Raw genomic sequence first — 25,847 nt, 5'->3', positions numbered from 1 at the left:
GGTAGATCACTATGGGGCGGGGGTGGTAGATCACTATGGGGCAGGGGTGGTAGATCACTATGGGGCAGGGGTGGTAGATCACTATGGGGCAGGGGTGGTAGATCACTATGGGGCAGGGGTGGTAGATCACTATGGGGCAGGGGTGGTAGATCACTATGGGGCGGGGGTGGTAACACTATGGGACGGGGGTGGTAACACTATGGGACAGGTGGTGGGGGTGGTAAGAAACACTATGGGGGAGAGGGGGTGGTAAGAAACACTATGGGGGAGAGGGGGTGGTAAGAAACACTATGGGGGAGAGGGGGTGGTAAGAAACACTATGGGGGAGAGGGGGTGGTAAGAAACACTATGGGGGAGAGGGGGTGGTAAACACTATGGGGGAGAGGGGGTGGTAAACACTATGGGGGAGAGGGGGTGGTAAGAAACACTATGGGGGAGAGGGGGTGGTAAGAAACACTATGGGGGAGAGGGGGTGGTAAGAAACACTATGGGGGAGAGGGGGTGGTAAGAAACACTATGGGGGAGAGGGGGTGGTAAGAAACACTATGGGGGAGAGGGGGTGGTAAGAAACACTATGGGGGAGAGGGGGTGGTAAGAAACACTATGGGGGAGAGGGGGTGGTAAGAAACACTATGGGGGAGAGGGGGTGGTAAGAAACACTATGGGGGAGAGGGGGTGGTAAGAAACACTATGGGGGAGAGGGGGTGGTAAGAAACACTATGGGGGAGAGGGGGTGGTAAGAAACACTATGGGGGAGAGGGGGTGGTAAGAAACACTATGGGGGAGAGGGGGTGGTAAGAAACACTATGGGGGAGAGGGGGTGGTAAGAAACACTATGGGGGAGAGGGGGTGGTAAGAAACACTATGGGGGAGAGGGGGTGGTAAGAAACACTATGGGGGAGAGGGGGTGGTAAGAAACACTATGGGGGAGAGGGGGTGGTAAGAAACACTATGGGGGAGAGGGGGTGGTAAGAAACACTATGGGGGAGAGGGGGTGGTAAGAAACACTATGGGGGAGAGGGGGTGGTAAGAAACACTATGGGGGAGAGGGGGTGGTAAGAAACACTATGGGGGAGAGGGGGTGGTAAGAAACACTATGGGGGAGAGGGGGTGGTAAGAAACACTATGGGGGAGAGGGGGTGGTAAGAAACACTATGGGGGAGAGGGGGTGGTAAGAAACACTATGGGACGAGGGGGTGGTAAGAAACACTATGGGACAGGGGAGGGGGATGAAGACATTAAGGGAGGACACAAAGGTACAAGGGAGGGAAGGGAAGGGAAAAGAAAACTGGGGTAGGGGGGCACTAAAAGAGAAGGGAGAGGAACAGTGGAATGGGGGGGAATAACAGACAGGTAAGGCGGTGGGGAACTAAGAGACAGATGAGGGGTGGGGAGGAGTGGAGTTCCTACCGCACATATTTACACACACACTGCATCCTCTATACAAACACACACACTGCATCCACTATACAAACACAAACACACACACACACACTGCATCCACTACACAAACACACACACTGCATTTACTAATCAAATACTCTCAATGCATTCACTACACACATACATATTCTTGAAAACATAAAAAAATATCTGACTGGCATGTTTTTTTTGTGCATTTACCACTTTAAAAAAAAAAAAAGATTTGCAAAAGAAAAAAAAAATATGGTTAAATGTACAGAATATTGGTAAGCTATCTGCCTGAAAGTTCACAGATTATTGGTATAGGTATCGGCTCTAAAAAATTTATATCGGTCGATCCCTACTTTGAATCTAGGAGCCAGCTAAAAAGGTTAGCAGCCAGATTTTAAAGTACAATTCTTTTTTTTTTTTTAATTTTTTTTTTTTTATATCAATTCTTTTATTCGTTTATACACAAAAAAAACAAACAAATAAAATACAATTCTTAAAGGGACACTCTAGTCACCAGGACCAAGCTTAATTTAGTGGTTCTGGTGTCTATAGCCTGTCCCTGCAAACTTTTTAATGTAAACCCTGCCTTTTCAGGGAAAAGGCAGTGTCACATTGCTTCCTAGTGACACCTTTAGTGACCGTCACTCAGACGGTCACTAGAGGTGCTTCCTGTGTCAGTGCTGCACAATGTGCAGCACCTACATTCAGCATCTTCACGCTCTGCATGGAGACGCTGAACGTTCCCCATAGAGATGCATTGATTCAATGCATCTCTATGAAGATATGCTTATTGATGCAGCGTTTTGCAGCCGATCCTATGGCAAAACATTGGATTGGCTGAGATGATCAAGCTTGACAATCTAAGCCATAGAGACTGGGCCAGTCGAGGGGAGACCAGCACGGTGTGGGCAAAAAAGGTGAGTAAAAACACCTTTGCGAACGGAAGGGGTCACCTAGACACACACACCCCATTAGACATACACACACACACCCACCATAACAGGCGCACACACACACACCATGACAGACTCACACCATGACAGACCCACACACTCACACCATGACAGACCCACACACTCGCACCATGACAGACTCACACCATGACAGACACACACTCACACCATGACAGACACACACACACACACACACACTCACGCCATGACAGACACACACACACTCACACTATGCCACACCCACACACTCACTCTGCCAGACCAACACACACACACCATGCCAGACCCACACACTCACACCTTGACTGACCCACACACTCACACCTTGACTGACCCACACACTCACACCTTGACTGACCCACACACTCACACATTGACTGACCCACACACTCACACCTTGACTGACCCACACACTCACACCTTGACTGACCCACACACTCACACCTTGACTGACCCACACCTTGACTGACCCACACACTCACACCTTGACTGACCCACACACTCACACCATGACAGACATACACTCACACATTATTGCTTGATTTAGTACCTGGGGTTCAGTGGGCGACAGGCTAGGGGTTTGTGGAGGCGGGCGGCATGCTGGGGGGTCATGGAGGCAGGCGGCTAGCTGCGCGTATTGTTGCCGCGCGCCATGTAGTGAGGCCAGGGCCGGAATATGACATCATATCCCAACCCTCCACGACAGGCTAAGGGGTCGAGTAGAGCAGAGACATCACAGTTCCCTCGCCTCCTCCTATTTGTGCAGCTAGTCGCCCACCTCTACGAACACCCTTCATGCCGCCCACCTCCATGACCCCCCACCATGCCGCCTTCTTACAAAATCCCCCAGCTGGCAGCTGGCCGCCCACCCACCTTGGAGTTAAGGGACTCGCATATCCCAGGCTCCTGGGATTTGTCGAGCCCTGCTTTAATTCATCTTAATATAACCCATCTGCCTACTTTTTCTTTGTTTAATCATCTTATTTCTTCCCCATTTGTATGCCACTCCTTATTCTTATTCAAGAACAAAAAAAAAAAGAAACCCCTTCTCAAGTTATATCCTAGAAGTCTGTTTTAATCAGAGGACACAGTCACGCACTCAAACACTCAGTGCTCCTGATAGTTTGCATGCAACAGATAATTATTGTATTTGCAGAACCCTCTTAATAGACATGTTGAACTGTATCCACATTGTGTTTTATGAGAAGGGGTCTGGTGGAGGCTGATTTTCGTTCTGCCATTTGATTAAAGGGACACTATAGTCACCTGAACAACTTTAGCTTAATGAAGCAGTTTTGGTGTATAGAACATGCCCCTGCAGCCTCACTGCTCAATCCTCTGCAATCTAGGAGTTAAATCCCTTTGTTTATGAACCCTAGTCACACCTCCCTGCATGTGACTTGCACAGCCTTCCATAAACACTTCCTGTAAAGAGAGCCTTATTTAGGCTTTCTTTATTGCAAGTTCTGTTTAATTAATCCCCTAATTAATCCCCTACTATGTTAATAGCTTGCTAGACCCTGCAAGAGCCTCCTGTATGTGATTAAAGTTCAATTTAGAGATTGAGATACAATTATTTAAGGTAAATTACATCTGTTTGAAAGTGAAACCAGTTTTTATTATTTTTATGCAGGCTCTGTCAATCATAGCCAGGGGAGGTGTGGCTAGAACTGCATAAACAGAAACAAATTGATTTAACTCCTAAATGACAGTGAATTGAGCAGTGAAATTGCAGGGGAATGACCTATACACTAAAACAGTTTATTTATCTAAAGTAATTTTGGTGACTATAGTGTTCCTTTAATGTACCATGGAAAAATATTGACGTCTATTTTTCTATGAATTGATGTGTTATAACGAGTTTTGAATTTTACTCACTAGTGAAAATGTAGATTGAGCTGGATGCCAAATAAAGAATGCATGTGTTCTTTAAGGTTGCACCTTCTCTTTACCAAGTGATTTAGGTGTTATATTATTTATCATGTTCCTGTCTCTCTGTCAAATCTACGAAAATACACTTTTCTTTCTTATGAGGGCAAGCCTTGATGTTCTTTGTCTTCACTGTAATACCCTGTAATTATGCTACTTTAGGACTGTCATGAAATGATAGTTATTAGACATTTTATTAGGAAAGATTAAACAATGCTCATATCTGCTTTTATATTTTATTTAAACATCTCTAATTGCTGTCACTTTTATAAAGGGGTCAGTTTTGAAAAGATAAAATAAGCTCATCAGTGGTGGCATTATTGTTTTAGATCTGTTTGCTTACTTATAAAAATAAATGAAAATGGCAATAAAATGTGTAACCTGTATTCAACCCCTGATAAAACGTATTTCTAAACCTTTGTATAATGATAACGCAATATACCTTACAAGACACCTTACTTCATTTTATTTATAATATGTTTTAATTAAAATATATTTTGAAGAGATAAAGTCACTTGACTGCTGCGGTCCACAGTAAGTAATTCAGTAGCTAATTTATAATGGTTTTAAGAAAGCATATAGGCTGCATGAACCAATTCACCTTCATGCCTGAAGTTGTTACAGTACCCTCGGGAGTGGGATTAGGTTATGTTAGTCCAGAGCGTGACACCATGATTATTTTTAACACGTAAAATCATTTTGTCTCTTAGCATTAGGTAGATTTAAATAAAGATCTCCACATATCTCCTTGTGGGTTATTTGACTTCCCTGAGTTGTATAATTTGCCATTAAATAGAAGACCAGAAATACAAATATTTTAACCTGTTATTTATCTTCATAAATAAATGTACTGGTTAAGTTGATTCATTGAACTTTTGTGTAGATGAAGAATTCATGTTTCTGTTTGTAAAGATTAGCATAATCTCATTTTAAAGTGGTATAATGATTTCTGTACTGTTAGCTATGATCATTTAGACATATTTATATATTATGATAATTAAAAATAGACTGTTAAATGAAAGGCCTTAATGCAAATTCTATTAAAAACCATTATTAAGCAATATTTTTAAAAGGGTTAATATGAACTGATAGGAAATTTAGCTGTAATTGCCTTTGAACAGTTTTAGTTTAGAGGTGACCATATTAGAATTCATGTTGGCATCACGTTTTTTTAGACTGACGGTGAACCAATTGTAGGGGTTTCTTGTTGGAATGTAATACTTTCTTTGAACTGCAGCACATAACCTTTGTCACGGACTGTGCCAAGGTGGTTTTTGCAATAAACCACTCAACAGATGCAGCCTTTGAATGGCTCAATCCCCTGTGCAGTAAGAATAACCGATTATTTATCAGTATGATGGCTTTACACAAATGTGTTTTTGATACATCCGGACTAACCAAATCAGCTGCTGAAGCACTTGTAAATAAGGGGGAATGGAAACGTGTAATGGTTGTCTTAAATTCGTTATCAGAGAGGTTCCAGGTAAAGTTAGTTGCCAAAGAACTACTTGAGTGTTGAGACAACCTCGTTACCTATGTCTTATATGTAGACTTGCAGAAAAGTTAGAAGCAATCTGAAAGGGAGATAACTCATAAATACCATGTACATCTTGCTTTATTAACCATGAACCACAGCGTGTTGAAGAACCCATGCAGCTTGGAGTGACATATGTTATTGAGAAAGGCAATAGCATAGAACAGGGTTTTTGTATGTATTTTGGGAAAAGGGATCACCTGCTTAGATCTTACCCTTTTGCCTGGAAAGCTCTTGCACCTGGAGTCAGTGGACTTTAGAGTTAGGGGAGTAACTCTAGATATGACAGCAATGTCCACAGAAAGAATTGTTAGCTGTATTTTACTCAGTCAACCAGCTGATATCCATACTCCATAATACCAACATACCTCTCTTTGATTCAGAAACCATGGGAAACATAATGGTAAAATATTTTTCCAACATGCTTCGTATTCATGACAGTAAGAGAGCTAATAGACAGTCATCCTCTCATATGGTGGGTGTTACATCCTGAAGACATTTCCATGCAGAATATTTGTTTTGCTTTTTGTCCTGTTGCCCTGTGGTACCATATACTGTAATCACAAAATCAATCTGCATATGGTTCAAATTACAGTCTGGAACCTTGCCTGCCAATATAGTTTGTTCACTGGCGTACATACTGGCGTCACAGTATGTACGCCAGTGTGGTCAGCCTCTTCTCCTGGGGGGCCCAGGAGTTGGCCACCTTAGGGCCCCCTGAGGCTGGCCCTGGTGTCACCGGGCGCGCGTGCGAGGGAGCACTCTCCCATGAGTGCTCTCTGCCCAGCTCCCTCCCTCACCGCAGTGATGCCGGTGTTCTATCAAAAAACCCTACCCCGTGAAAATTCCCTACCCTCGTCACTTCCGGTGACGCGGCCGCACCGGAAGTGACCCTCATCCAATGGAGGAGGAGGGTGTGCGCCGCCGCGCAAGCGCACACCAACTAGGTAGGGATTTTTCACGGGGTAGGGGAAATGAATGCAACAGTGCGCACGCGCGGCAAAGTACTCCCGTCGGAGGTACAGCGCGCGTGCGCACGAGTTGCAAGGGAGCGCTTCACAAACCGCGCGTGCGCAGTATAGGGGTAGGGAATTTTGATGGCTATTAGCCCTGTGAAATCTCCCTACCCCTATACTGAGCATGCGCGGACTCATCATCAGATTAAAGCCTCTCCCTGCTCCCAACACTCTCAGCCATCCAAGATTGAGGGTGAAGTATGGTGGGACGGTGGGTGTTTATGTGCATCATATTGGGGGGTCTGTGCAGACCCCCAATTCTGCACAGACCCCCCCAATATAATGCTCATAAACACCCACCGTCCCACCATACTTCACCCTCAATCTTGGATGGCTGAGAGTGTTGGGAGCAGGGAGAGGCTTTAATCCGACTATCAGAGTTCGCGCATGCGCAGTATAGGGGTAGGGAGATCTCACAGGGCTAATAGCCATCAAAATTCCCTACCCCTATACTGTGCACGCGCGAACTCTGATCGTCGGATTAAAGCCTCTCTCCCTTGCCACTAGTGCGCACGCGCGCTGTACCTCCGACGGGAGTACTTTGCCGCGCGTGCGCACTGTGGCGTTAATTTCCCCTACCCCGTGAAAAATCCCTACCTAGCCTAGTTGTTGTGCGCGTGCGCGGCGGCGCACACCCTCCTCCTCCATTGGATGAGGGTCACTTCCGGTGCGGCTGCGTCACCGGAAGTGACGAGGGTAGGGAATTTTCACGGGGTAGGGTTTTTTGATAGAACACCGGACCTGGAATATGACATCATTCTGGCTCCGGCATCAATACATGGCGCGCGAGGGAGCTGGGCAGAGAGCACTCATGGGAGAGTGCTCCCTCGGGCGCCCGGTGACCGGCCGCCGAGCAGCACCACTGGACCCCAGGGAATCCCCTCCGGATAACATTTTAAAGAAACGTGTTGGTGTGTGTGTGTGTTAGTGTGTGTCTGCTAGTGAGTGTCAGTGAATGTTAGTTTGTGTGTGTCTACTATTGAGTGTGTGTCTACTAGTGAGTGTCAATGTGTGTGTTTGTGTGTCAGTGAGTGTGGGTTACTGAGTGTTGGTTTGTATGTTTGTCAGTGAGAGTGTATGTTTTGTAAGTGAGTGTGTATGTGTGTTTGTCAGTGAGAGTGTATGTTTTGTAAGTGAGTGTGTATGTATGTCTGTAACTGAGAATGTCTCTATCAGTAAATGTGTGTGTCTGTTAGCTAGTGTGTATGCGTCTGTTCGTGAGAGTGTGTGTGCGTGTATTTAAAACCCCTTCAGCACTTACCTTTCTCCAGCGCTGGACTCCCTTGACGCTGGTGATCCTTCCGCCCCGATCCGCCTCTCAGCTCCGCATGCGCTGCAAGAGCCGCACGCGCATTCAAACTGCCCATAGGAAAGCATTACTCAATGCTTTCCTATGGAGGTCCAGCGTCTTCTCACTGTGATTTTCACAGTGAGAATCACGGAAGCGCCTCTACTGGCTGTCAGTGAGACCGCCACTAGAGGCTGGGTTAACCCTCAGCGAAACATAGCAGGGTTAAAACTAGAGGGACCTGGGACCTGTCTATAGTAGTCATTTAAGTGTATCTGCATGCACTGGCATACATACCATGGTCGCAGGGGTCACAGCCCTGCGACCAGGTGCCCGCCGCCATGTGTTGCGGTCCTGGCCCGCGCAGAGATCAATTTTCGCACCAGGGCCCCATGGGTTGTGTATACGCCACTGAGTTTGTTACAGCAATATGTCCACTGTTTACTACCATGCTTTCTCATCTATCTTTTTTTATATATATATACCTGTGGCCTATGTGGATTATGCAAATATCTTAAACAAGAAGGAAAAAAAAATACTCCTGTTAGGCCATATCACTACTCCATAGATACACTCCCTGTCACTACCCATAGAGAGGCTGTTCCCCATGTTGGTGGCAGAAACTTTGGCTCTAGAAGAGTATTTTCCTGATAAACAAAGGTTTTATTAGGTCCTCATCCCTTGCAGGATGTGTCCAAAAAGAGAGTGACCTAATATTACAGCGGTAATACTAAGATAACCATCAAAACAGTTCTCTTCTAACACTCATTTCATAGTTGTGTGACAAAATTAAGAGATCCATGTTTTTTTCAAAACTTGGTCTCTCCTTCATTCTCTGTTTTTCGTATATTTTGGCCTACAATTGGCATAGAAACTTGTAAGGAGAGGAAAACTCTACATGATCTTGTGAAGTATTCCATGTTCCATAAATACATTCACTCACTCTCCAGACATGGAGCTTTCAAGTAACACAATACTGAAAAGAAAACCACATAACACAATTAAAATATCATTTTTGTCTGGCATAAAAATAACCAGATTTAATATTCACTGAGTTGTGCAGCATATTTTGCAGATGTGATCTTTTATAGTGGGGAATAAATATATAATATATTTTACCTTTGTGTGTCGTGGGGTTTTTAGATTTCAGGGGTCCCCTGTTTCTGAACAACAAACCCATCTGTAATCCAGCGCCAAGATAGCCTCATGTCTTTAACCTAATCCATATCTGCTGATGTCAAATTTGTGGACTTAATGTGCATGCATGCCAATCAAATGAAGCATTGAATCCAATGTTTCCCATGGAGAAAGCTTGACTTGGTTCTGGATGCGGTATCCCCATCAGGGTGGCGGCTAATAAAAGTGTGTTTAGCCCTGCAATGTAAATATACTGTGTATCTAATACATTGTGGGAGAGAAACAGCAGGGTCTCTTCACCAAGTGCATATAGTGTCCCTTTAATATTTGTGCTTGCAGTCCTATTTTTGTTAAAAGGACACTGCAGGCACTTTAACTATTTTATCTCACTGCAGTGGTTATGATGTTGGGGGTTCCATGATGCCAACCTTACATTCAGTGTTAAACATTTTTTTAACAGTTTATTTCTAAATATGCCCTCTGTGCTGCTTAGGCTAATGAGGAACCGGTTAACTCTGCATTAGCCATACCTCCAGTGTTAAACTGCTTGAAAATGGCATCAAATAGAGGGATGGTGCCATGGGAATCCAGACACTATTACCAATTCAGTGAGATGAAGTTGTTCTAGTGCACTGAGCTATTCAGTATCATCAGTTTGTCAGAAATCGCTTTCATAAATACAATCTGGAATATACAAACTCACAGATGGCACAAATATGTTGTCATAATATGGGGCAGCAAATGGAGTGTTCCAGCATTGAACACCTGAGTATTGTAATGTTTAGGGCAGCAGGAGAACACTGGAGCTGTCCCATGTTAAGATGTCAAACTCGCATCCATTTGTCTGTAAAAAAAAGTACATTCAATGCAGGACCATTCCCACTGGCTAAACATGGTTCTGCATGGCCCTTCTTTGCGCTATAAGCAATCTGGATTCTTCTGCTCAAGAAGACTAAATACAACAGATACGGCCACAGGAGCCTGGCAGGACCTTGGTAAGTGGGCTGTAGTGGTTATTGAGCTTTTAACTCTCATCACGTGCGGGCTAAAGAAAGTTGTCAGAGGTTGAGTTACACCTCTGAAAGCAACACAAAATACCAAAGTATGTAAAGCATTCCATACGGAAACACGGCAAATACAGAGTTTTTGCGCCATGAACACTTACAAAACACCACAGTCGGGGGGCGTGGCCTGACCGTTCAAGCAGATGGACGTGTGAACGATCAGCTCCCAGAGAGAGTCGGATAAATACAGCGATTATCCCCATCAGAAAGCGTGAATATCGACCTAACCACACACAGAGATCTCCCCTCAAAGCGATGGCACAAAGATCTGCCAAAAAAGCTAAGATCAAACCGACATCTATGCAAGTCGCGGCCTTACAATCACCGCAGCGGCGGGCGCAAGATGGCGCCAAGAGGCCTACCTCACCAGCATCAAGCTCCGGCCGGAGCGATGAAACATCTATATCGATGAAGCTTATCCCAGCCACATACTCATCAATCAAAAAAATGCTACTGGAACTGCAAACTTCCCTACAAGCTGACTTCGCCAAACTGGCTAAAGAAATAAGGTCAGATGTGCAAGCGCTTGGCGAGCGCACTGATTATCTAGAGACGAAGACAGAGGAACTCATATCTGCGCATAACAATGTGGCTGCGGCCTACGAAAATGTAGATACTAAACTAAACTCTATAATTCTTAAACTGGCTGATCATGAAGACAGGGATAGGCGGAATAATATCCGCATTCGTGGGATCCCAGAAGATGTTAAACCGACTGATTTGGAAAAATTCACGACGGCATTGTTTAAAATGATGCTTCCTGACATCCCAGAACCAGCCCTCCTGGACAGGATCCACCGATTGCCGAGACCTAAGAACCTGCCTCCCACCCTACTGAGAGATACAATAACTAGAGTGCACTACTATACAACCAAAGAGGCACTTATGCAAGCAGCCAGAAAACTACAGCTATTCCCAGAAGAATACAAGAACATACAGCTCTACACGGACCTGTCAGCTACTACGTTAGCAACGAGGAAAACGTTTATGCCAGTCACAAAAGTTCTACGCGCAGCGGACATTCCGTATAAATGGGGCTTTCCAGCAAGGATCCTGGTGAGAAGAAATGGTGTGGAACACCATATACTTAGTCCAGAAGAGGGAGAAAGACTTCTAATCGAATGGAAAGTGCTGACAGGCGAGATCTCCGCCGGGATGACATCTACACGCCAACTTTCCTCTTCTCCGATGAAAATCCCCCACGACTGGAAAACCGCAGTGACAGCTAAGTGACTTTTCCGCAAACATGCTTTAGAGGCCATGGTTATCCTCGGGTGATACTCTCACCCCTCACAGACTGTAACTGTGATTGTTGATATGTCATAGTGATTTGTTTACACACAGATTTCTGGTTAACCCTATTGTTAGAGAGGGTGCTCTGTTAGAAAATACCTATACTCCTACAGTCGTTAAGCTATTACTAAATTACATGTATATATACAGCCTTTAGATAGCTAGAAATATGACATATGGGGAAAAAAAAAACTATAAAAAATGTTTAAATGTCATGTATATTTTTAGAACGCTGGTATATTCACGATAAATAAGGAGAGACTCTCCCCCCCCCACGTGGGCGTACTGCCTGCAGGTAGCGATGATGATTAGGTCTCAAGAGAGAGACCTCAAGAATGTATATAGTTTGTTTTTTGACTTATGTTACTTTTGTTTCTATTTCTCCTATTCCTATTTCTCTTCTTCCTCTTATGACTTCCCCCACAACCCAATGACAGACATTCAGAATATGGCTATCCCCCAACACACATGTAGTTCTACTATAAGAGAGAGACGGACATTGACCCAAAGACACTTCAAGATATCAGAGCATATTTGGAAAATACCTATGAAACGCAACACACTAACGTATGTCCAGGCCATCCATACTACACTGGGCACACTATATCATACCATAGAGCTAAACAGCCCCAAACCCTACATGAACTATGACGCTTAATTTTATGTCACTTAATGTAAAAGGCTTGAATTCCCCGCACAAGAGAACCAAAATTCTCTTCCAAACAATTCCCTATAGGGTATCACAGCACGTATAAATCAAAAAAACGAGGAGTGGCGATATTATCTTTTCACCTTATAAAAAAGATAAAGGACAAAGAAGACAGATTTCTCCTCCTCCAATGCTTAATCAATAATAATCAATATACTCTAATCAATATTTATGGTCCCCACACAGACCAATACCATTTTTTAGAGAAAATCCTTATTTTAGCCAATGCGAATAAATTTGGAGATGTTATAATTGGAGGAGATGCTAATTTCATCTTAGATCCCACCTTGGATTCTACCTCTTCCTCCACACTTACACAAACCACTAAAACACACAGACTACGCTTTACAAAACTTCTAGAGACATTACTACTAGACCAGGATTATATTGATGTATGGCGCACTTTACATCCCCTAGACAGAGATTACACCTTTCACTCTCAGGCACATAATTCCTATTCGAGGATAGATCGATTCCTTATCCCTTTAAATCAAATAGCAAAAATAGATAAAGCCCGGATTGGCATTATAACGTGGTCCGACCACGCACCAGTGTCACTACAGATAGTGACCCAATACCCAACGCAAGGAGGTCGTACCTGGCGTCTTAATGATTCCTTATTGCAAGATCACACACTGATTCCCCAGATCACTAAAGAGATGGACAACTATTTCTCCATAAATAACACAGGAGATACAAACATAGACCCATTATGGCAGGCACATAAAGCGGTCCTCAGAGGGCAATTTATTAAGTACTCCAGCCATAATAATAAGAAGAGAAAACAAGACTATATGAACACAATCACTGAACTCACGACACTTACACGAACTAACAAGATCTCACCATCCCATGACACCACGAAACGAATTCTCCAATTACAAACTCGCCTGCAGGAGATAGAACTTGCTAAAACAACTTACCTTCTAACGAAGGTAAAACATAAATTCTTTAAGGAGGGCAACAGGGCGGGAAAAATCTTAGCAGCCCAACTCAAAGCTAGGACCCAATCTACCAAAATTGCATATCTACACAATACAGAACGCCATAAAATTACCAACCCGCAGGATATAGAAGAAACAATTGTGTGAGTTATAGGCGCTATTTTTTGTGTAATAATTTTTCAGTAATAGCAGCTAGTACACTTTATGGGTGCTCCAAAAATCACCCACTATTTTGAGAAAGTACAATAGGAACACACAGAGGAGATAGAGAGTGAGAAAAAACCCTCTACCACTCTGTGGGACAGTAGTGCAGCGCTGTACAATAAATTCAACTCACCCTATTTGAGTTGGTTGGACAATACGACTCGGTCACATATATTTGCATGTAAAAAGAAACAAAATAAAGACTGTATAGTGCAGAGTTGTCACAACCAGTGGGTAGAGTTAAATGTAAAATAACACACTCACATGCTTGTGAGCCTTTTTAGAAAACAGGCTCTAAAATCCTCAGCGAGTATGTTTTAGGGTAACATACACCCCCCTTTTCAAATCTTCTCAGAGATTGTGCTTCCAATATGCGTTATGAGGAAAGGAGACACAAAAGAATATACACTCTAAGTGAGATCTGTAAAAGTTGTAAAAAATTTTACAGAATATGCTCACCTGGCTCAGAGCCTTCCAAAACTGGCTCGGAGTATATAAGTATATTGTCAAATATGGGTGACAACTCCCTTTGGAACCTGGCAACACTGAAGACTGGATCCGGTTTCGTGGTAAAATAATGCACAAGAAAGTGCCAATTTAATAAGGTTTAAAAATAAACACATTAAAATTTCAAATAAAAAGTATATGGATCCTCCGATACGCGTTTCACCTATCCTGTAGGCTTTTTCAATCGGCATAGTCTTACTTCCTGGTTCCGGTATTTACGTCATCGTTATGGCTCGCCCCTTTTGGTTTTGGTCCTATTGGAGTTTTTCGGTCCGTCTAACTCCTCCCCTTTACAGCTATTCCACATACAGTTGATTTCCTGGATCGTTAATGTGTTGCAAACGGATGGGTGGAACTACATTACCCAGAGTACATTGCGGCCGCAATGTTCTCTCGTTTCCGGTGCAGCAGAATCATCACTCCCATCATACTTGGCGAAATTGTGTTCAAGATATAGCGAAAAATTTCCCAAATTCAATACATTCTCATTTGATAGCCCATAGAGAAAAAGGACAAGAAGTATTACCATATATATGCAGGAATAAAGTACAATTTTCAAAAAGACGAACAAACATGACTCCATGACCCAAAACAATTGATTAAGCAGGGTCAAATAAACTAATATAAAAAACAGTATATAAAAAATAGGTAAAAATGTATATAAAAAAGGCGAAAAACTTTACACAGTGTGTCAGGTGCACCATAAGGCAAAGACAGAGATGCGGTGGATCACAAGAAATGACACAATTCAAAGTCTGCGTTCAGACCATGTGGGGCCAAAGTGTTCAAACCAAAAATCCACCGCATCTCTGCCTGTCCCATTTTTTTGATTACATCGTCTCCCCTCCAGTTCAAGTGAACCCTCTGGATTGCAAGGAAGGTTAAGTGCTGTGGGTCACTGCCATGGTGTTCTTTAAAATGTGCCGAAACACTGTGTTGCATGAATCCTTTCTGAATGTTTCAGATATGTTCATTTATCCTTATATACAGTGGCCGCTTTGTCCTTCCTGCGTAATGTAAATTGCATGTACACTTAAGTAGGTATATTACTTGCTTGGTATAGCAAGTGATCAAACTTTTTATTGTGTATTCTTTTTTACCCTGTGGATGTTTAAAGGTGGTTACATGTCTCTTCACACTACTTGTCCGTCTACATGATATACATACTCCACAACCAAAAAAAACATCTTTATGCAAGAAAGTTTTAGGTTGATTGTTATTCTTTATATGATTTTTGACTAGCTTTGAAGATAAACTAGGAGCTCCCCTATATATCACTCTTGGTTGTTCCGGCAGTAAATTATACAATAAAGGATCAGCCCTTAAAAGTGGCCAAAAATGTTTAATGATCTTTTTCACCTGTTTACTTTTTGAGTTAAAGTTACATACAAAGGGAATATTTTCACTTCCATTATCTTTTTTGTCCCTATATTCCAAAAGTGGCAGTCTATCTTGAGACTTTACTTCCTCAATCGTATTTTGTAGGCTGCTGTTGTTGTATCCCTTTTCTAAAAAGCGGTTCTTTAGTTTCTCCGCTTGGTTGTTGTATGTTGTTATATCGGTACAGTTCCTTCGTATTCGAAGGAACTGGGACCTTGGGATATTTAGGAGCCAGGGCGAGAAATGGCAGCTTTGTAGGTCTATATAATTATTGACATCCCCCCATCTTGAAATGCGTTTTAGTTTTTACAACGCTTTCTTCAATGTAAATGGTCAGATCAAGAAAATTGACATTCATTTTACTGTAATCTACTGTTAAATTGATCCCCCAATTGTTAAAGTTCAAATATGCCAGAAACATCTTGAGGCTCTCTTCCGGGCCGTCCCACACAAAGAAAATATTGTCAATATAACGACGATAGGAAACGAGGTTTGCACACCAGTCTGCGTTATCAAAAATAAAAACATGTTCCCAAAAAGATTCGCATAACTGGGTGCAAACCTCGTTCCCATCGCCGTACCGCAGATCTGCAAGTAGAACTCATTTGAGAACCAGAAGAAGTTGTTGCATAATATAAGGTGTATACCTTGAACAACAAAGTCTATCTGGTCCTGGTGGTATAACTTTGACTTTTCCAAATAGAACCTTACTGCTTCCTCTCCTCTACTGTGGGGAATGATTGTATAAAGAGAGCTAACATCAGCCGTAACCAATATATAGCTCTCCTTCCATGTTATATTTTGTAAAGTTTGGAGTATACTTTCTCAACCCGCAGGATATAGTTGAAGAATTTAACAAATACTATGGCAAGCTTTATAATCTAACCAAAGACGAATTAACACACAACCCTACACAAACAGACATAGATGCCTTCTTACGAGATGTCCACCTCCCGAACCTAACAACCGAAGAGAGTAAAGAGTTGGTACAACCATTTACGAACCAAGAAATCTTACAAACCATTCAACAATTACCAAAACACAAATCCCCAGGTCCGGATGGGTTCACCAATTTATACTATCACACATTTAAACATTTATTAGCTCCATTCATGACTGCCCTCTTTAATCAGTGCTTTCAATCGGGAAGCATGCCCCAAGAGATGCTTACCGCCCATATATCCCCTTTGCCGAAACCCGGGAAATCCCCCACACATTGCCCAAACTTCCGGCCTATCTCTTTATTGAATTGTGATACCAAAATCTATGACAAACTAATTGCAAACCGTTTATCTAAGATACTCCCACGCCTAGTTCATAATGATCAATCAGGATTTATCAGAGGGAGACAAGGCTCCGATAATACGAGGAAAATACTCAACATCATCTCACACATGGAAAATGGGAACACCAAGGGCCTTCTCTTAGCCTTAGACGCCGAGAAGGCCTTTGACCGGCTTCACTGGTCATATATGACCTCAGTATTAACCAAGTACAAATTTCCTAAGGAACTGATACAAGGAATAATGGCGCTATACCGCAACCCCACGGCTAGGGTTTCACACTCAGGCTTCCTTTCCTCACCCTTTAAACTCACCAATGGAACGAGACAAGGTTGTCCATTGTCCCCCCTTCTCTTCATATTATCACTGGAACCGCTAGCCTATAAAATTAGACACGACCCACAAATTTCGGGAATTTTAATCAAAAACAACAACTTCAAATTGGCCATGTTCGCGGATGACATTCTGCTCTCTCTAAGCGAACCCCAAACATCTCTTCCGAAACTCCTGCAGCTATTGGAGGACTACGGCAGAGTTTCGTACTATAGATTAAACAAGTCAAAGACGCAAGCACTCCCGATTCACATACCAGCACAACAAGTGCAAGAACTACGCCTCAACCACCAGTTTGACTGGAGACATAATTATCTCACCTATCTAGGAGTCAAACTTGCTCTACATAAACAGACCATGGTGTCACTAAACTACACAGCTTTAGTGCATGTTTGCACCTCTCACTTTCAGAAATGGAAAGACGTTCATCTATCATGGCTAGGAAGGCTACATGCTACAAAGATGATGTTATTACCGAAATTACTCTATCTTTAGAATGATACCTTTGCAAGTACCACCCCAGCTGTTCAAGACCATTCAAACCACGTTTAACAAATTTTTATGGGGCAAAGCAAGACCGCGTCTCCCCCTTTCCCTCATACACATGTCACCAACAGATGGAGGTTTGGGATTCCCAAAACTGTTAACATATTACAAAGCAGCCATACTGGAACAAGCTATCAAACTTCACACACCCAAGTATACTTTTCAATGGGTGGACATGGAACAGGAAATGATCCAGACCAGGTTGTTAACGAACATACTATGGTCCCCAAAGACCTTCAGACCGCACCTGTCCACACTATACCCGACTACTGCTTTGACAATCCGCATTTGGGATACATGGAGGATGTCTAACACAGATGGAACAAAATTCAGTATACACGCACCATTACGAGCCCTAGAGGAGATCTCACCCTGGTTGTCGCTAAAAAATTGGACATCCAGGGGGGTAACCCGAATCCAGGACCTATGCGTTAACTCGACAATTATGCCCTTCCCAGATCTACAACAAAAGTTCCAATTGCCAAACTCGTTCATTTTCGCATATTTACAATTGAAAAATATCATCCTTACTAAAGTAGCAACGACTCCAAGAACCATAACTGCGACTAATAATCTGACACAGATGCTGATTAAGAGATGCCACTATAGGGGGCGGGGCCCGACAGCCAAGATGGCCGGCCGCACAATCTGCAAGCTCCGGCCATAACGGGCATAATCCCAACAACAACGGCGGAATTGCCGACGCTAGCGACACAAGGTGGCCGGGAACCGACCCGCGACACCGAGAACTACAGAATGGTACCTTCCTGGAGCCGAAGCGCTGCGGAAAGTTTAACGCCGACCATGTGGCCTAAACCAGAGCGAGGCCCGCGGTCAGGGGGAGGCGGCCGATCCCCCGGCGCGGGCTGTGCCTCTAAGCATGAACATAGCACAGCCCTGCTTCCCCCCCCTCTGGACCGGCGGGGGACATCCCGGTCCAAGCTGGAGATAAATGCCCTGGCATTAAAGCCTGATCAAGCGACACGAACAACGCTCAAAACCAAGATGGCGACCCTAACTCAGCTCAAGAAAAAGAGCACACTTACCAAGCCTCCCGCACTCATCTGGGAGTTCTGCGACCGGCTTCGTGCCAACCTCTGGAAGCGGCTACACACCCGGAGACGGGCCTTCAAGCTGGCGTTGAAAGAGGCGACGGCCTGGATCCGCCCGGCAGCACGGCGCCACCTAGATGTGAAACCCCCTCGCGGCTCCGGCGTGGCCCCCCGAGGGAAGCGAAGCAGAGGACCGGCACTGCAGAGAGCGGCGCCGGGGTTGCTGGGCATGATCACCTGCGCTCCCACGCTCCAAATTGAGAACCGCCAGCGTGCACGACCTACCTCCCTGTCGACTGCCCAAGCATTCCCTATTAAGCACAATACAGCACAGCACACAGCAGCCCACAACACAGCTCACAGCAGACTGTTCACGGACCTAAGCTGCCTTCAGTTCGACCGACTCTCACCCAAGCAGGAAAATCCTGGACATGGCACGCAAGGACGGTGGAACCCCAGCCAGGGAATCGGATGACTGATCACCTAGGGGAGCTGGATGCTAGCCGTAAACTGTCTCTGAACAGGGTCCTTAACCGAGGCTACACAAAACCCAGCGGCACAAGAGTAAAACTGTTTTATTCATGTTTTATAGTCAACCTGTACTTCTACTAATCAGCGGTGTTGAACAGGACAAACAACCTGCTAAGCAACGCTAATTTATATATCTCCTTTCTTATAAAGCATTGTTCTGCGCCCTTGCAAACTGGCATATTTCTCTTGTTAAATGCTGATGCCAAGCGTAAAGTTAACCATATCATATCATACTCTTTAGTCTGCACTGTGTAATCTATATTAACGTAAATTAATGTCTTACCTATCGCATGTTATGCTGTTACTGAACAAAACGTATGTCCCTCGCTTCAATATAGTCATGCACAACCATATCAATGACTCTAAGCGGTGACACTTACAGAATCAACCTTAAGCTACTGTCACTAATCAATAACTAATTCACAAAGGCAGAAGTAGTTACCCAGCTTGTATTTTGCCTGTATTATTAACCAAAAAATTGTGCGTTCTCTCTGATGCTGTTCAGCAGTTAGTGAATAAGTGCTTGTAAACTTTGTTTTTGAATGCTGTTGTGGCATTACTGCTATACGAATGTTAAACCATGCACTGCAAAAATAAAGAATTGAAAAAAAAAAGAAAAAAAGAGATGCCACTATACGCCGACAAAATCTAAAACTTTGTCCCTATGCTATAAAAGCCTATTGGATTATTCTCCACCCCAAGCCTTTAAGTACGTTACGCAATGGGAAAAAGAGAAGATGCCAAAACTCTCCAACGAACAATGGTTGAAATCTCTACCAGCCCTAAAGGGTATTACATCATGCGGATCACATGTGGAAGCACATAAAAAAATAGTATATAGGTGGTACCTCACCCCTCACAGGCTGCACACTATATTCCCCAATGTCAGCCCCCTATGCTGGAGATGCAAAAACTCAACAGGTACTATGTCCCACATTTGGTGGGAATGTGCAGATATCAAACCTTTATGGGATCATACACAAACCCTACTGAACAAGTTGACACCTACCATGCACCTCATCACACCATTGATAGGATTATTACTACTATTCCCGGATTCCTGGAATATAGACACCAGAAGAATAGCTACTATACTCATTTTGGCAACCAGAAATCTCTTGGCAACGCATTGGAAAAGTTCATATTGCCCTACAAAAAGAGAACTAATGGAAAAGACACACCAATACTACAGATTTGAACTACTATCCTCTGAAACATACCAGAAGAGGAGAAAGCTGGAAGAGACATGATCGGCATGGCTTGGCTTCTACAATCAACGCATCACTTGAGAATCTCGACATGAATACGGAACACCAATATAAGATCTGCCCTCAAGACAGTAGCTTAGACATCGCATACATGGTGATAGGCCACCTGACTCACAAAGATCTAGTACTCATACTACACTTGACTACACAAACACCTGTCTACCTTGTTAACCATTTACCTTCGACTGGCGAGAATAGACGACCGTGTAGATGAATAAAATACTTAAAACTCACTCTGGACTTGTAACTCAAATAGGCATCTGCACTATGTAACAGGACATACCATTGTAATGGGATGTACTATGGCATCCATTGTTTCCGAACTTATATAATAACTTATCGAATGTGATAACTTGTCCATTGTACGATATTCCTCTGTCATGCATCATCTTCCCCTTTCTTTCTTCTGTATCCCTACGTTACCTTTTCATTGGAAAATAAAAACCATTAATATAAAAAAACACCACAGTCGTCATGGTGCCTGAAATAACAGTTTATATTTTTATATTACAGAAACAAATGCATAACTGTCACTTTAATAAACTTTAGCCAAAGCAAATATTTTTGATAGCACTGTGTTGCAGTTGAAAATAGACTGATATTATTGTAAAATTTAAATTAGCATAGAAGTAGTTGAGCCGTCAGCTCTTACTCCTATGCTGCCGTCTTAATCAAATGCATTTTCCTCTTCCTGCCTCTCTTCATATTCCCTTGTGCTTTTGCACTAACATTTCTTTTGTCTGAGTCTGCTCAGTCAACACAATTCTTACTTGCGCATTGTCACAGCAGAGTATCTGAAGTGAGAATGTATTAAAGATAATAGTAGTGAGGCAATGCAATCAGCAACTTGTTTTACATTTTATACAAAATCAGATCACATTCAAGTCAAGCAACATATTTCAAGAGACTGATGCGCTTGGCATCTCCCCCTCTCTTGTTTCAGGCCTTCACCCAAAGAACACCAAGCGATTGGGGGCTCCTTTTATTTCCGAAAGGTTATTTTTAAAATCACACAATTTCTTTTTGTTTTGTTTTTTCTTCAAGCTTCTCTCTGGCTGATGCATCACAACATTTTAATTAAACATGAAATTACATAGAAACTTTGGAATTGTCAAAGTATACATTTTCTTCCAAATGTGTATGTACCAGGAACAGGTTAGACTGTCCCCAGCTTTGGATCCAGACTTGTCCCACTACGTCATCTGTCCCTTCTCTGCTGGCACCAGAGGTCTTCAGGATAAGGTCTCCTCATCCACAAATATCTGCTACTTGTGCCGGGTAGGAATAGATTCCTCTGGCTGCTTTCAACACCATCTTTATAAAGACACTTTTGTCTCAGGCCCCAGTGATACAACTCATAGCACACATGTCCACAGATTATGTCAAATAACATAGAAAGTGTTCGTGTTTAGGGGAAGACTAGCCTTCAACAACATAACATTCAGGTTCTCATGACATAACCAACAATATCTAATATATATTTGAAAAACTAGTCAAATCTGACTTCTCAAAAGAGTGGAGAGAGGATTTGGAGACAGTAATTATACAAAACACGGATTGCATTTTCCCTGCTGTGCAGATGTATGAAAACACAGACTGATCAGCCACAACATTAAAACCTCTGACAGATCAAGATGCACACATGACGACGGTATGCCATCAAATACTTTCATGCACACTAATTTTTCAACACCTAAATTGCCACTGGGAAATGAGACATATAAGGTTCTATAATAACGCATCCGTGCTGTTATAGGTAGCACCCCACTTTCTTGGATAAACAGGGATCTCAAGACAAGCAAAACATGTGGTATTTCCCAGTGGCAATTCAGGTGTTGAAAAATTACTGAGCATGAAAGTCTTTGATGGCATACCGTTTTGTGTGCATCTTAATTAAAGGACTTCTCCTATGGTTTGTTTGCCTTGAGATCCCTGTTTATCCAAAAAGGTGGGGTGCTACCTAGATCAGTACGGCTGCGTTATTATAGAACCTTATCCTCAGGCTCTGAAGATTGTGAGTGTGTCTACCTTTTTTTTTTATTTTGCATCTAGTATATTGCAAATACCATCTGCACTAGATTTGTTCTATTTTTCTCTTTTATGTATCACTCCACATTGAGATTTATATAACCATACAGATGGGTAAGCTATTATCTGCTTGTCTACTATTCAGTGCTCCACCTACTGATTATAAGGTTTGTCCTGTTAATATTTTTTTTTCTCTATGTATTTATGGTGAGGGAAGAAAGCCCTTACGGGTGTTTAAGGTCAGCGATTCACATGTTAATTTTGAAGCGCTACTTACTGTTCACAGTGAGCTCACTTGTGAGTAACCTCTGTTAGACAAGCATGCCAAATTTTAAAATCGCTCCACATTGAAATTTTATATTACTCCTTGTATTTTGTGACTTGCAATTACCAAAAATAAACTAAAATCCTAGACATATTATATACTCTATAAATCGGGACAAATAAATGAATTTATTTTCAATTACTTTTAATAAGCTACACTAATTAGGCATGTTTCCAAAACTGGGGGGGGGGGGGGATTTTTGTAATTTTTTTTTTGTTTACATTTTATTTTTGTATAACAAATTTGATTTTATGTATGTCTATGGAAAATCAAATTAAAGCAATTTTTGGTCTCTGAAAAAACAGTATATAATTATAATATTTTTGTGCAGTAAATGAGACAGATGCTATTGCATCTTACTCGGAGCAAAAATTGCTTTGGTCCTTAAGTGGAAAAAACAAAACAAATTAAGCTTATCCTTATGGGGTTAACTGTGCCTTTTAAGTATATAACATCAATGTACATGTATACTATGAGTAGACAGTCTTGCAGGGGGAACTAGTGAATGGTCCATATTCAGGAAATTTAATAGCATATATTTTTTTTTTATTATTGCTTAGTTATAGGTGGCAGGCCTCATAAGCACATGGGATTAACGTCATTAATTTATTGATTAGATTACGATCTTTAATTTCAGTCTATGCTTTTTCACCTTTGCTGAATAAAAGTAAGCTGTATTTTTGCTTTATTTTTGCTTTATTCTTTTTCTAACTACCCTACTTTGCTATTTTTATGATTATGCATTTAAGTAAGTCTGTGTTCATCCTCTGGCTAGGCAAAGAGAGTAACATTTCACTGGTTCGATGTATCGCTTTTTCATTGTAGATGACATGGTGGGGAATGTTGATCATTTAGTTTGAGTGACTGGAATCTTCGTGTGATAGCTTACTGTATCTTTTGGATTCTTCCTGCAATGTGCCTATAATTGCAGTGGATATAAAAAAAAGATACCCGATTTAATATCATTCAGTATTCTTCTTTTCTTTTCTAACCTGTTTGTTTTTCCTCTGTTCTGTCTGGAGCTGCTAGATGTTCTTTTCAACTGACATAGATTGAGGACACGTGTTCTATTAATTTTTGATGTTCCACAATCAGTAGACAGTTCCTTAATTGTTTTATTCCCACAGGAAAGCTACATTGTTTCTTAGGGTAGTTGACTAGATCTTAAACTATGCAGAGGTACATGTATGTAGGTGTTACAAGAATGTATACATATGATATAAAAAGTGCTCTTTATTGAAAGCGTCAAATCATTTTTATTCGTTTTTGAATATTTCTTTTCATTTTTAGGCTGTTAACTCAGAACGTTGGTCTGCTTTATGTTGGAAGCTATGACAGACCTTTTTCCCAAATTAAGGTATGTCCCTGCTTTTAAATGTAATGGTTTAAGTGCAAGTGATGTACAACGTGTGCCTGTTCAGCAATATGTAACTCATACCAGTTCCCCCCCCCCCTCCCGAAGTTCCCACTTGTATAAAAAAGTATGTTTATATTTATGCTTTCTTGAATCAAAGAAGGTTGAGCTAACCAGAATATGGTACTAATATTTTTTTCAGAAGTTTATGATCATATCATAGGTTATAACACCATAAGACTAGTTTCATTCATTTTTTTTATTTGATTGACTTGATCCCATACACTTTTAGTATGGTATAATGAAAATAAAACCAATATATCAGTCTCTAATTCTGCAGTAAATTAAATAGTGTGCAAAAATGAATGCGAGCAGCAGATTCCCCTTAATGGTTTTTAATGATATTTTCATTATGCAATGAATATTGTAGGTCCCCAGATCCCAAAATACTTTAGGAATGATTTAGAGAACAGAACTTGACACTGCTTCCAAATGTATGATGAACTGTCATTAATAAAATATTGTTAAACCAGACTTCACTTGCCTGTGTTAAGGAGCAGCCATGCTGCATTCCCTTTGAAATGACTTTGTAGTAGAGGTACTACTTCTCATACAGGTCACCGGTCTTCTTACTGTACCTTATGTTTTCTATTTTTAGCAGCTGCTCTTTCACCTCTGGGAATAACTGTTTATATATATATATATATAATATGGCATATTTATTCCCTTATAATGTAACCATATAACCACATGAAGCTTTATTTTATTGATTTGAATAAACATTATAATACATATTTACACCTCATGCCCAGTAAGAGTTTTATCCAAACAAACTAGTTTCACAGGGATTGCATATATCTTATAGAATATCACTGTATTCCTTATGGGTTGGATCATGATTGTTTGCTGAAGTGGAGGGATGAGAGAGGAGTAGTTTGATTTTTTTCGCCCCGAGTTTTATTTGGGCTTTCTATTCCCTGCTCCTTACCAATGGATAGGGAGGGTGGAGACTACATTCCCAAATGGTTCAAGGCTCCTGCTTGCACATGTGCTAGGTTCAGACTCTTCTCTTGAACCTCGGTATTGTGCAATATCAAAGTGTTTCCATGTTAACTCACGTCAATAGTATGACTTATATGAGAGAACCTGGCTGATATATATATATATATATCAAAAAATTATGTGAGGGGTGCACTCTGAGGACTTTGCAAAAATCTGGTAGTGTTTATCCAAATATAATTTTACATGTGTAAGATCAACGTTTCAAACCGCTCGGGTCTTCCTCAAGATCTTAAAGCTATTTCTTCATTAAATGGCTATGCATTGAAAAGAACCCATAGTCTCAACAATAATTTTAGTTTTTTAAGACCATTTCCTTTTTAAAAAGTTAAGTAAAGTATAGTTTACTTACCTCTTTCCAACTTGATACAGTGCAGTTGCACTGTCAGAGAAAATGTAGGCCTCTACGTCCAGACTAGTTGGACTCAGACAGAGGTCAGTGTGGTGGTATCAGCTCCACCTATGGGCTTGAACCCTTTAAATCTAATTAAATTGATAAAAGGTAGAGAGTGGCCCCCACAAAGGGGAGACTCAAAACTGATATATGTATGTCAATAGAACCAAAATGAAATAAATATTTGACAGCTAAAAAACATTCCCTTTTAAATTATCTACTGTATAGGAGGTCTGAAGCTCCACAGATTGAGATATTGTCATATGTATCCAAAAAAACAATAACTTTATTAAATTCTATGCA

General features: G+C 41.9%; 1 protein-coding gene across 2 annotated transcripts in view; it reads left to right on the top strand.

The window, feature by feature from the left end:
* RNGTT (RNA guanylyltransferase and 5'-phosphatase) overlaps nucleotides 1-25,847 on the top strand; it is a 444,501-nt gene that overhangs the window by 370,995 nt on the left and 47,659 nt on the right. Inside the window, exon 14 of one of the 2 annotated variants that reach the window (XM_063443564.1) lies at nucleotides 24,028-24,094. The exons of the other annotated variant lie outside the window; for it this stretch is intronic. Within the exon in view, the coding sequence (XP_063299634.1) occupies nucleotides 24,028-24,094 (67 nt within the window). The remainder of the gene's footprint in view (nucleotides 1-24,027; nucleotides 24,095-25,847) is intronic. 2 annotated transcript variants of the gene reach the window in all.

The sequence above is a fragment of the Pelobates fuscus genome, chromosome 2 (assembly GCF_036172605.1).
Source record: "Pelobates fuscus isolate aPelFus1 chromosome 2, aPelFus1.pri, whole genome shotgun sequence".
In the NCBI taxonomy this organism is placed as follows: Eukaryota; Metazoa; Chordata; class Amphibia; order Anura; family Pelobatidae; genus Pelobates; species Pelobates fuscus.
The sequence above is the reverse complement of the archived record's forward strand: the minus strand, read 5'-3'. Positions and strand labels throughout refer to the sequence as shown.